Below are 12,366 nucleotides of genomic sequence, written 5' to 3'. Positions count from 1 at the left end.
GGTAATATTTTAAATATTCATTATAAAACTGTCACACTCATCTTGCTGCATGTTATTCAGGATATTGTACGCATATTTGGTTAATTTGATTCCTCTGAATTTTCGCACTAAAATAATTATGGAGGGAACCATGCCAGCTGACAAGGGTGCAAGTGCTGAAGGAGTCATTATTGCTCTCTCATTTCAGTTGTTTCCTCCCCCACACGGCCTTTAAGAGGAGCAGCTGTTCTCCATACGGTTGATTCAATTGCACCAGCAGAGCAAGAGCTATTATGCCACCATCCTGGAGGTGGTCTTCTGATATTCTTGGAAATAGATATTTTTGTTTAAAAGAAGCCATATAAGGTGAGGGGACCATTTTTCCATCACGCTTCTTTCCATCACGCTTCTTAGCTCTGTGACGAATCTGTGATCTAACAGATTTAGCGAGGGAGGATAAAATGGAGGAAGTGAGGGAAGGTGAGGATGTAGTGGAGATTCATTATGAAGGAGAGAGAAGAGGCAGAAGAAACGGAAAAAAACGGAGAGAGCTGGAGCAGGAGAGAAAAAAAACGGGAAGAACAAGAGGAGATCCCCAGAGAGCAAACCGAGCTGAGCTCACATGCCTGTGGCCAATTAAACGTCAAGCCTATTGTCGTAATACCACGCGCGCACACACTGAGTGGTCAGTGAAGAGGGGCTGGATGAATAATGCACCAAAGGGTGGGTGTGGAGCGCTTATGAGGGTGTGCGTAAGCGTGCGTGTAAGCGTGTGTGTAAGAGCGTATGAGGGATCCCTCCCCCGCTTCACTATGAGGTCAGCAGGACAACGGTGGTTTTTGGAGAGAACACGGAAAGCTGGGTGAAGGAGAAGAGAGAGCTGTGGCAGAGCAGGAAGAGGAGGAGAGGGCGAGACAGACTGAGCGAGAGAGGGAGAGAGAGAGAAAGAGAGAGGGAGAGAGAGCGAGAGAGAGAGAGAGAGGGAGCTGGAGGAATAATATGCTGAGCAGGGAGTGAGGGCTGCAGTGATGACGGCTATGCTGAGTCCTAAGATCAAGCAGACCAGGAGAGGTACAGTATGCTTCCGTTTCTCATCACACACACACACACACACACACACACACACACACACACACACACACACACACACATGCTATTCACTGTCATCTTTCTGCATCTTCAGTTCAGCTTGCATCATTTAATCACGCTGAGCTGCACTGCTGATGATAAGATCCTGCTCTGTTATACTCGGCTCATGTTGCTCTGATGAATCTGTGCTTATGTCATTATGTTATCTGACACTGGACTTCTGTGCTGATGATATTATTCATGCTCTCATACAATATACTAAGCATGCAATAAATTAATTCTCATATCATCATACTGCTTATTTAGTCCTGATTACCAGGTGCTCTGTGCTATGAGATGATAGGATGTGGAGAGATAAATCTGCAGCAAAGGCAAATATGCATGACATGATGCATAAAGCATTAAACTACGATGATAAAATACAATCTTGATGTAAACGGAAATAACAAACGTATACATCTTGCCCATTCCGGCTCATTTTAAACATAAATCCTCCAGAAATTACACTGCTACAAATGATCACATTTACATTTTTAAAGCGGAATTAACGGCTAAACAGCTTGTCATTACATAAGAATAAGCAGGAAATTATAAGAACCAAGCCTTAATTTAGAATCTGCTCGCCTCACTTTCATTGTGTGGTGGCTGACCATGAGAACACAGCCGAGGTTACACCTCTCAACAGCTACTGTAGGCACACCCCTCCTTTACACATTGACATTATTATTTATGTACTATTTATATTGTATTATTTATAACAGCAAACCTACACTTAAAGCTAACCCTAATTTTAACATCAATAATACAAAAGGAAACATTTGTTTATTATTATTATTATTATTAGTAGTAGTAGTAGTAGTAGTAGTAGTAGTACATTTTTAAATAAAAGCTGCATTTTTTTTTTTAATTTAGTCCCACAAGTTCAAAGATATTCCTATGTTAGTGGAATAAGGTCCCCATCAAGATATTAAAATCCCACACACACACACACACACACACACACACACACACACACACACACACACACACACACACACCATTTACACATTGCAGTTTTCACATGGTCTAATAAAGTGACTAAAGCCATTGATCAGTATAACTATGCAGATTATTTAGTGATAAGGAATAAAATATTGGACATGCTGTTATAGGGGGAAAAAAACATAGCAATGGGCAGCCCTATGTTCGACCCCAACGTTGAGTATTTTTCACATCCTGAAGTGTTTTATTCTTCTTAAACCACAGTGTAGCAGGTGGAAGCGTGGTTTAGAGGGAGTCTGCAGTGGGAGGGTGGTGTTTATGGAGACAAGCTACAGGTCTAATTATTGGCATGGCACATCTGAGCCTACCGACCCCCCCACCCCCAAACACACACACACGCACACACATAAAACAAGTCTATCTTCGTTAACCATCAGAGCGGCACCACAGTTTCTGATAAATGTACCGGAAAATGTAATGCAGGCTGTGGAGGTGATTTGTATACGGAATATAAATGACACTGAATTTTACATACAAAGTGCAACACATATCTGAAATAAGGTGGTCCAGTTCATCACCTGATCGATTGATTATAATTAAAAAATCTTCTGTATTACTGCTGATGCACGAGGCACAGAGTTATAATCAAACAGCTTTATGTTACTGTGTGCTAGTTCTTTAAAAGGAGGAATAGCACTAGCACGTTAAGACTCCAGATTTAGACGTAATGATTAATATTAAAGCATTGTAACTTTCCAGAAGAAAGCACCAAACAACAGTAATTCCATAGCAACAGTATCTTTGATGATTTCCAATAACATCATCTGCTACAGACAGATTAACAGAATGTGCCTGATCACATGGTTAAAGATAATGCTCTAATTATGATTACAGCAGTCTTAAAGAGAAAAATGGGAGTGTCTGGATTGTAGTTCTGATTGTGCTGCTGTGTGCTAAAAGGGATATTTTACGAACCACATCCTAGAAACACCCATGACAGAAGGGGAAGGTATGAATCATCGCACCAAGAAGTCTCCAAAATGAAATCCTGTGCTGTGTTCGGCTTGCACGCTGACTTCCAAACTGGCTCAAAATGAAAAAGTCTACGTTTACGACCATGCAAACAAGCCTGCCACAAATTCACAGCCAAGACAGAACAGTGAGGAACATGTCACATAAAAACACATATAAATCTGTTCATCTTTCTTGTGCAACAGTTATATAATTCTTGCATCTGCTTTAGAAATAGGAAAATATGCACATCAGCAAAACCTGCACATTAATCAAGCCATGAATTAATGTGACACGTCGTCATGCGTATGTTCCAAGTTTTTATCCATGAAATGAACAAAACACCCTGGATTAGCTTTTGCACAATTTTGCAACAAGATGACTAGCATTAGAACAGTACTCAATGTTTTAAACCGTGATTATGAATTACAACCACTTAACACATTCCAGATAAACATCAGTAACTATAAAGATAGTTAGGAAATAAAAAAAAATACTGAAATACCAAAATGTTCAGTATTCAATATTTTTTACAGGCCAAACGGACAGGCTTTATCCATCCGGTTTATTAGGAACACCTCTGCAGCAGCACAATACACAAAAATCATGCAGATACAGGTCAACAGCTTCAGTGAATATTCGCATCAAACATCAGAATGAAGAAAAAGTGTGATCTCTGTGACTTTGATCGTGACATGGATGTTGGTACCAGAAGGGCTGGTTTGAGTATTTCAGAAACTGCAGATCGTCTGGGATTTTCACACACAACAGTCTCTAGAGTTTACACAGAATGGTACAAAAAACAAAAAACACTGAGTGAGCGACAGTTCTGTGGGTGGAAAGGCCTGGTTGATGAGATAGGTTAGAGGAAAATTGCCAGATTGGTTCGAGTTGTGAGGAAGGGTATAGTCGCTCAAATATTCACTCTTTACAGCCGTGGTGAGCAGATAAGCATCTCAGAAAGCACAACACATCAAATCTTGAGGTGGATGAGTTACAACAGCAGAAGACCACATCGAGTTCCACCCCTGTCAGCCAAGAGCAGAAACCTGAGGCTATCATGGGCACAGACTCACCCAAACTGGACAGTTGAAGATTAGGAAAAAAAATCACCCGGTCATTGCCCATGATAGCCTCAGATTCTTGTTCTTGGCTGGCAGGAGTGGAACCTGATGTGGTGTCCTGCTGTTGTAGCCCATCCGACTCAAGGTTCGATGAGTTGTGCATTCTGCGATGCTTTTCTGATCGCCACGTTATACAGAGTTATTATTTGAGTTGCTATAGGCTTCCTGTTAGCTCAAACCAGCATGGTCATTCTCTTCTGATCGCTTTCATCAATAAGGAGTTTTAGCCTGTAGACCCTCCACACAGAGTGTAAACTCTAGAGACTGTTGTGTGTGAAAATCCCAGGGTTTTAGCAATTTCTAAAATACTCAGACCAACCCATTTGACACCAGCAACCATGCCAAGTCAAGTTCACATTTTTCCCCATTCTGATCTTTGATGTATACATTAACTGAAGCTCTTGATCTGTATCTACATGATTTATTTTGGGTTGTGCTGCTGCCGCATGATTGGATGATTAAATAAGTGCATGAATGTGCATGTGTACAGGTGTTCCTAATAAAGTGGACGTTGAGTGTTTATATACAATAGAAATTTATGCATATACAATGCATCTGTTGGCTGAACCTACATAGTTCAGTAAATGTTGTGCAGTAGGCCACAGACTTGACTGCTTATTATATAGGTTCTTAAATAAACTACATGCATTAATTCACTGCATAATTCACCACAACTGATAAGCAATGTGTTAAATCCAGAACTCAAACTGCCGAAAGGGTACTCAGCACACTCGCTTACTGCACTGAGGAGCTGGTGATACTACACCCACACACACACCCACACACACACAATGACATTTCGATCAGCAATGCATCTCATTTATTACATTTTTTAAGGCTGTTTACAACACTGTCTGGTTTCCTCAAACTCCTTCTGTGCACAAGACAGAACAGACGTATCGAAATATCAACACATAATATGTTAATAAGGCATTTTTCCAGACAATTTCTTTTTAAATGCTCTCAATAAATGCTTAAGTGATACTTGTGCAATACTGGTGCAATATCCAGGTTTCTATCAAAGCCAACCGCTCCTGAGTCACACGACTTAGTGTCGAATAAAAGAAGGGAGGGAGGAAAAAAAAGGTTTTCTTTTAGAAAGCCACACATGCATTGATCGACTGTCTAAAGCCCAGAGGCAACATGCATACTGTGTGCAGGATTGATTTCCATAAATTATACATGATGAGTCTGTCCTTAGAGTCCCTGTGGTTCAGGCGAGTGCAGCATTCATAACTGCAACAATTCAGTTCTCATTTTCTCCATTAACTGTCATATCGGGATATGTCTCTTTTAATGGCTTATTCTACCGTGATTTCTTAAATGCCTGTATAACAAATACAGTGGTGTTGATATATCAGTATGAAACTATATCATAATTAGAAAATGTGAAATAGTTTTAACCTTAACATTATGCTCTACTGATATAGACAATGGTGCGTTTTTGGCTCTTAGATCCACTTCGTTTCAAAATATTCCATCGGTTTTTATAACCAACAGTTTATGCCATATAGTGTGCTGAATTGTACTTTGTTTTACTGTCACCATACCATACATTTATCAAACTTTTTTAGCCACTCACATATAAAAAAAAAAAAAAAAAGCCATTTGTGCTGGAATTAAATAAGGTGAGCAGATATAATAATCTTGTCTAACATTACTGGACAATATACAGCACCATTAGACCTGCACTACAAACTCAATGATACCCTTGAGGCATTATTAGGGTTGAAAAGAGAATCAACGACATAAAATGCACTGATATTTGGACAGATGTTATAAAACACCTACCTAAGGGTTACTAGCACACATTCTAGACACAAATTTCGCACATCTGTATAGTCAACATGGTTGTACAATTGTACATTTACAGAAACCTGCAAGAGGCAATGCATTACGTAGGGGAATATAAGATCAGGTTGAGAGGTGGTGTTAGCCATTGTAGCTTTCCTTATTATTTCAGTGATATGAAATCTAACCAACTTTCTTGTTATAATTCTTATGAACTGTGAAGTATAAAATCGGGTTGCTGCGCTAGCCAAATAAATCTAGCCAAATAAATCTAATCATTATACAAAAATGTTATGGATTTGAACACTGTGACCAGTAAGTTATTTGATTTGAATCAAAATTTTAAACCCCTTCACATATCTTGTTTATTACCACAGTAGCTTAAAACTTTTATGTTCTGTTCATTATTCATTGCCAGGTCCCATCTGTTATTATTTTAAAAGCAATACAGTTTTAATCTTTTTCAAAATACACAACATACTGTATCTCTATCTTAATTACTCACAAAATAATTATATTATATTAAAGCAAGCAAGGAAAAGAATTACCCTTTACCTCCTAAGGACATGTGCATAGATGGGAGTGTAAATAAAAGAGAAAGTGGGATAATTATGTTTTATTGATCTGAACATAATGCCCTGCGATGGAATGGCACCCTGTCCAGGGTGTACCCCGCCTTGTGCCCGATGCTCCCTGGGATAGGCTCCAGGTTCCCCGTGACCCAGAAAAGGATAAGCGGTATAGATGATGGATGGATGGATGATCTGAACATAATTAATGTAATTTAAATATGAGTTGTACTTTTGTTTAATGGTCAAAATAATAATATTTAATGTTTAATGTTAATAATAATATAGTATAATCTTCAGCTGCACAAAACATCTTAAGTTGAGAATAAATCATCAAGTTAGTGGATGTCTGTTGTCTTTACCTTTAGCCAGGTCAAAGAGCATGGTGATGGGCGAGGTTAGCCATGGCTCGGGTGGTTCGACATCTCCAGCCCTTCATGAGGGAGTGCTGAAGGCAGGCTGGCTCAAGAAGCAGAGAAGCATCATGAAGAACTGGCAGCTGCGCTGGTTCGTGCTGCGCTCGGATTATCTCTACTTCTACAAGGACGAGGAGGAAACAAAGCCTCAGGTATATGAATTAAATAAACACATTTTGGGAGCACACTGCTGGGTGAAAGGTTGCTGAATTCTTACTTTAGATCAGGATGTAAGACAATTTATTACACATTTATTACTGAATAATTTCAATGGGTCCCCACTCAAACTTTGGTCTGGCACAAAAATGTAGTCACTTTTCTCTGATTCACATTTTGAAGAAAGTAAAGCATGCCAGAACAACTGCAGGAGCATCCTGCAAGGCATGTGAGCAGATAAAGCAACAACAACAAAAAAGCAATGGATGAACCATCATACATTGTATGTATCCCAACAATGATTGACACAACTGCTTTGGATACATGTACAATGCATCCGTACTGACTGCCAGATTAAAATAAGCATCCACTATTAGGGTATGTAAACAAAAAGATTGTTTATTAGCATTATTAAGTTTAAAATTATGACCAAGTGCAATAATAATAATTAAAAAAAAAAAAAAAACACACACACAGCAGGACTGCAGGTTGAAATATACAGTATAGCTCATGGTGTGTTATAATTATGGACCTAGACTCAACAATATTTCAGGAATATTGTTTTTTTTTTTCCAACTAGAAACCACAAACATGCTACTCTCCAAGTGTATACACTGCAAATATAGAAACAAGCCTGAGTGACCATAATGCACCATAAAATGAGATTTACGGTACATGTAAGCTACGTAACTAGGTTACAGGTGAGTGTATAAGTGTGCTACTGTGGTAATCAACTGAGTTAACTGTGTCTGTAAGCTGAACAACAATCTGATGAACATCTTGCCCAGGTTATGGTAACAAAAGCATTTTTTAAAAATTGCATGTTGCAACTTGTAACATATTATTCTTATTCTTTGGCAGGGGTTCCCAAACTTGCTGGGCAAAAGACCCCAAATAAACATTAGGAATTTTTATGACCCCAAGCCTTCATCACTCTAAATTTTTTTTTTTTTATTCCAGATTTATAATATAGGCCTACTGTAGCATTTATACATGTTATTATGTCAGTAACATACTGTACATATGTGTAACACAAGTGACTAAAGACTAAAGGAATATTCTTTTCATGATTTACCAGTCTAGTGGGAAGTGTTGTGGTGTGTTGTGATATGGCCTGGGAAAAAAGCAGTTGAGCCTGGTTTATACTTCAGGCATTACTTTGCAAGTGCATGCAGAAGCAGCAACAAATGTGAGCGTCATTGTTCTCTCTCTACGTATCTTATATACATCCAGAAGATTTAAAACCGACATTCACTAGATGGCATGATAGTGCCAAAACAAACCTTTTGGTACAGTAGGTTTGAAGGTGACATGACAGGTTTTTAAAATTCAAACACTAACTGTAATAGGAAAACCAGTTAGTGTTAACACTCAATAACAGTCTAGAATCATCCATAAGCATTTGATCTGAGACACAATGTTAGTTGGTTTAGTGGACATAGATGGACATTTGTCCATTTTATTGCTGAACTATGCTAGTACAGCTTGTCAATATACAGAAAAAGACTAAAATAATATAACATGTACTCTACTCATTTATATGTAGCTTGTCTGCTTGTGACGGAAACAAAAGAGTGGTTAGTGAGTTTCTCTTGTGACCCCATTTGTAAATCAAGTTACCCAACATGGGGTCACGGAGCCTAGTTTGGAAATCTCTGTTCTATATTATATGGTTGTGTGAATGGCAGGTTAAATCTAGTTAATTATCTAGCATTTAAAGAAGTGGACAAGTAGAGAAGAATTGATACAGCAAAGGAAACAGACTACAACAATGGGGTGTTATGGGAGACCTTGGATGTGTCCATTGGATACAAGGTACTGAACAAGGACCTGCATGGTCTCAATGGAGAGAAAGCACTGGATCATCTTAATGTTGTAAAGCAGACAGTGTAAGACCAAATCATGTTTAAATCATGAGCTAAATAAATAAATAAATAAATAAATAAATAAATAAATAAATAAATAAATAAATAAGCTCAATATCTTGATGTGAAGAGGCACGAATTGTAACTCAGTCTTGCTGGGGTTTAGTTTCAGGTGATGAGCTGCTATCCATGATAAAGATAGAGATATCCACCTGGCATGCCGAGGTCTGTGAAAAAACATTTGTCTGAGATAGGAAAGGAGAAAATGAGAAAACTAATGTCTAGCAAATGGAAGGTTAGCTAGCTACCTAACTTACGGTATGTGGATGAATTCTGTTAGCAAATGTAGATTCTTTGCAGCAGGGCTTTCTATACATGGGATGTATGACAAATAAGATTAAAGATTGAGCAATTCGTTAAAATGTTATTTACTTTTTACCTGCAAATTCTAACCAAACCCCCTTTGAGAAATTTTAATTATATCTTTTTTAAATGGGAAGCTCATCCCAAAATATACAGAGAGCTCCTTGTTGCTCAGTGGGACCTGCTTTACTAGTGTGGATGTTGTCTTCTATGGATGAATAGGTGGCAAGATCAACAGCCTTGCCCCATGTTGTGTGTACAAATGTCCCTCAGTGTCTGAGCTGTCTGACTTTTCTGAAACAGCACATAGAAACATAGATATCTGTTCCCTTTCTTACCCTTTGAAATGTAAACCATACCTCTTCAAGTCTCAGACCATCTTTGTTTCTGAGAAAGCCCAAGGTTACTGCTCTAGGTGTTAAACTCTTTAAAAAAGGTTTCCCTGTCACTGTTCAATGGGTCCTCCTACTTGTCTTTAACCAGCTGTACCCTTAAACAGATTGTTCTTGATGAATAAAAGGCAGGTTTTTGAAAGCTGGGCAGGGCATGGGTCCCATCTCTCATTCTACTGTAGGTATAGAACAGTTAAACAGTTATGTTGATGTCAAGGGATGTCTTTGCATCTATGTAGTATTCAGGGCAACACAGCAAAGCTCACATCTAGTAATAAGCAGATGGATGAGATAATGACATGGTAAATATTGTTGGTAATAATTGATAGTTGACTGAGAGGCATACAAAATGACTGGGTGAAACATGGACTTAGACATAGTGCTAGACTGTCAAATTCCAACATCCTGACTAATGGGTTTAGTGGATTTATTTTATCTCAGTAGATATTTTACCAAATAACTTCTTGATGACACTGGTCTTGAAATGCTTAGCTCTTGAGTTTACAGTGTGAAGCAGGAGTGCCTATTTATGCCTACAGTTTTAATTGCTGCTTGTAGCATTGTCCTCTCAGAATCATGGCCAAAAATCTTGGCAAACGTGGCCAAGATCTAATCGTTGTAATGCACAAGCAGAGCAGTGATGTTTGCCATAATCCCCTTCTCAGCCACACATCTATTCAGGTGTGTCTGACACAGTAATTAGTCAGATATCTTGTTTAAATTATGGGTTCCTGACCTGGTCTGGTATTCTGCAGGGTTTCTATAAGTTGGTAATCTGATCGATGGGGTCTAGACAAGGGCAGCATTGCTTAATGGTCTGTATTCAAACTTTGAGCTGGTCTTTGAGGAATACACTAAACTAGGCATGTTTTCAGAAGGTTTAGTGTGCTTTTTGTTTGGCTTTCTTTTTTTTTTTTTCCTGATACTCTCCTGAGATAACAGAATGAATACACCATGACGAGTCATCACAGAGCATGTGACTAACATTTTAATCCAATTTTTCCATTACATCTCAAAGCCGGTAATAATCACTACAGCTACTGGAATCCTGCATTATCCCCATAGAGGTTTCAACACACTCATTATTTTTCCCCAGGTGAGTTGATTGCACTCACCAAATCCGTCAGTGTTGTTTGGAAGAGCACTGGCACCAGCGTGAGCTTGCCTAAGTTTCAATGGTTCATGAATATCTTATACTTAATGAATTCACATCTGAAAGTAGGTTTTTAAAGCTATACTGTCAGTGGGATCTGGTACAATAAACATTGGGAGCGTAGGTTTGGAGTATGAGAATACTCATTCTGACACTAGTGGATATTCAGAGGTACAATGTGCTATAGATGGGGTACTTGGTTCTGTCTTCATGGCTGCTGAGAAGGTAAACTTGGACAAGCATGTGCCACACCTGAAGTTGGAACTGGTATCAAGCAGGTTAAGTAAATGTCCTAGGCCAATGAGAGGTGTCTGACAGGTTTTGATAACTGATGGAGGTTGGTTTTGTTGAATGGGTCAGAGTGAGACAACCCCTTGATCTACTGATTCTGGAGTTCGCATGCAGATCCTGGATACTGGTTCCATTGAAAACAAGTGGGAGTGTTCTGGAAAAACATAACGTTGTCATTCTATGCTTATATTCAGTTTGATAATATTGCAGTTATGACAGATCGACATGTGTTGTGAGGAGTGAGTGAGGAATAGGAATGTCTAGTTTGCTCCCTCTAAACATTTTCTTGTCACACTGCATTGTGACTAAAGAAGGTGCCTGATCAGGCTTAAGAATCACAAAAAAAAAACCTCCGGTATGTTGGACAGACTAGAGCTTTTTCTGACCATCTAAATTTCCACATTTCTGTAAAGCTGCTTTGTGACAGTGTCTAATGTTAAAAGTGCTATACAAAGAAAATTAGTTGAAAATGAAATGAACTAGAGATATTTTTGTCGGTAAACCTTTGCATCTGCACTATTGGTGCAAATAGATGAAACTGGTGCTTCTCAATTAATAGGGTAGGCAATGGTATAACATGGATAATGGGCAGCTTATTACACAAGACATCCAACACAGCTTGGTTATCTAGCAAGGTTGTGTATTATCACACTCTGTACCACTCCAAACTACAGCTAAAATTGTACTTCTGGATACAGTGTAAAGCTGTTTGTTGTTTTGGCTTGGAAGGAAACTTTAAATGGACCAAATTAAATAGGTTGTCCTTATACAAAAATACATTTGATATTGTGTTTTTTTAATACAAGAATGTGTTTGATATAGTTTTGGGGTTTGTGTATGGCTTACTTTTTGTGAATATTAGCTTTTTACTCTGTCATATGATAATGTCTGGTGACTGGGAAATGGGAAGAGCTAAGGTTTTGGCTCTGTACTAATTTTTTTCCTCTGTCTTTTAAGACGTTGAAGCTATTCACAATTTACAGTATGTACTGTATGAGGGCTGTAGCTGCTGGGATACATCCACCACACATATAAATTGTGTAATTCTGCTCCAGACAGTGGGTTGAACATACCCATCACCATTTCCAGATGACTGACATTTTCCTCAGAATACAAATACAGACATTAACAACTGTCAGTGTTCTATGGCCCAATCAATAACATTCGGTTTTTGTAAGCAACTCAT

The 12,366-nt window shown here is 38.6% G+C and overlaps 1 protein-coding gene across 1 annotated transcript in view; it reads left to right on the top strand.

Annotated features, from left to right (window-relative positions):
* The first annotated feature begins 502 nt into the window (after positions 1 to 502).
* Positions 503 to 12,366, top strand: part of si:dkey-191m6.4 (rho GTPase-activating protein 22) — a 28,955-nt gene continuing 17,091 nt past the window's right edge. The window contains exons 1-2 of the mRNA XM_017483801.3: positions 503 to 1,050; positions 6,913 to 7,112. Of these exons, the coding sequence (XP_017339290.1) occupies positions 1,008 to 1,050; positions 6,913 to 7,112 (243 nt within the window). The 5' untranslated portion in view covers positions 503 to 1,007. The remainder of the gene's footprint in view (positions 1,051 to 6,912; positions 7,113 to 12,366) is intronic.

This window comes from Ictalurus punctatus, chromosome 13, assembly GCF_001660625.3.
Source record: "Ictalurus punctatus breed USDA103 chromosome 13, Coco_2.0, whole genome shotgun sequence".
Classification (NCBI taxonomy): Eukaryota; Metazoa; Chordata; class Actinopteri; order Siluriformes; family Ictaluridae; genus Ictalurus; species Ictalurus punctatus.
The sequence above is the reverse complement of the archived record's forward strand: the minus strand, read 5'-3'. Positions and strand labels throughout refer to the sequence as shown.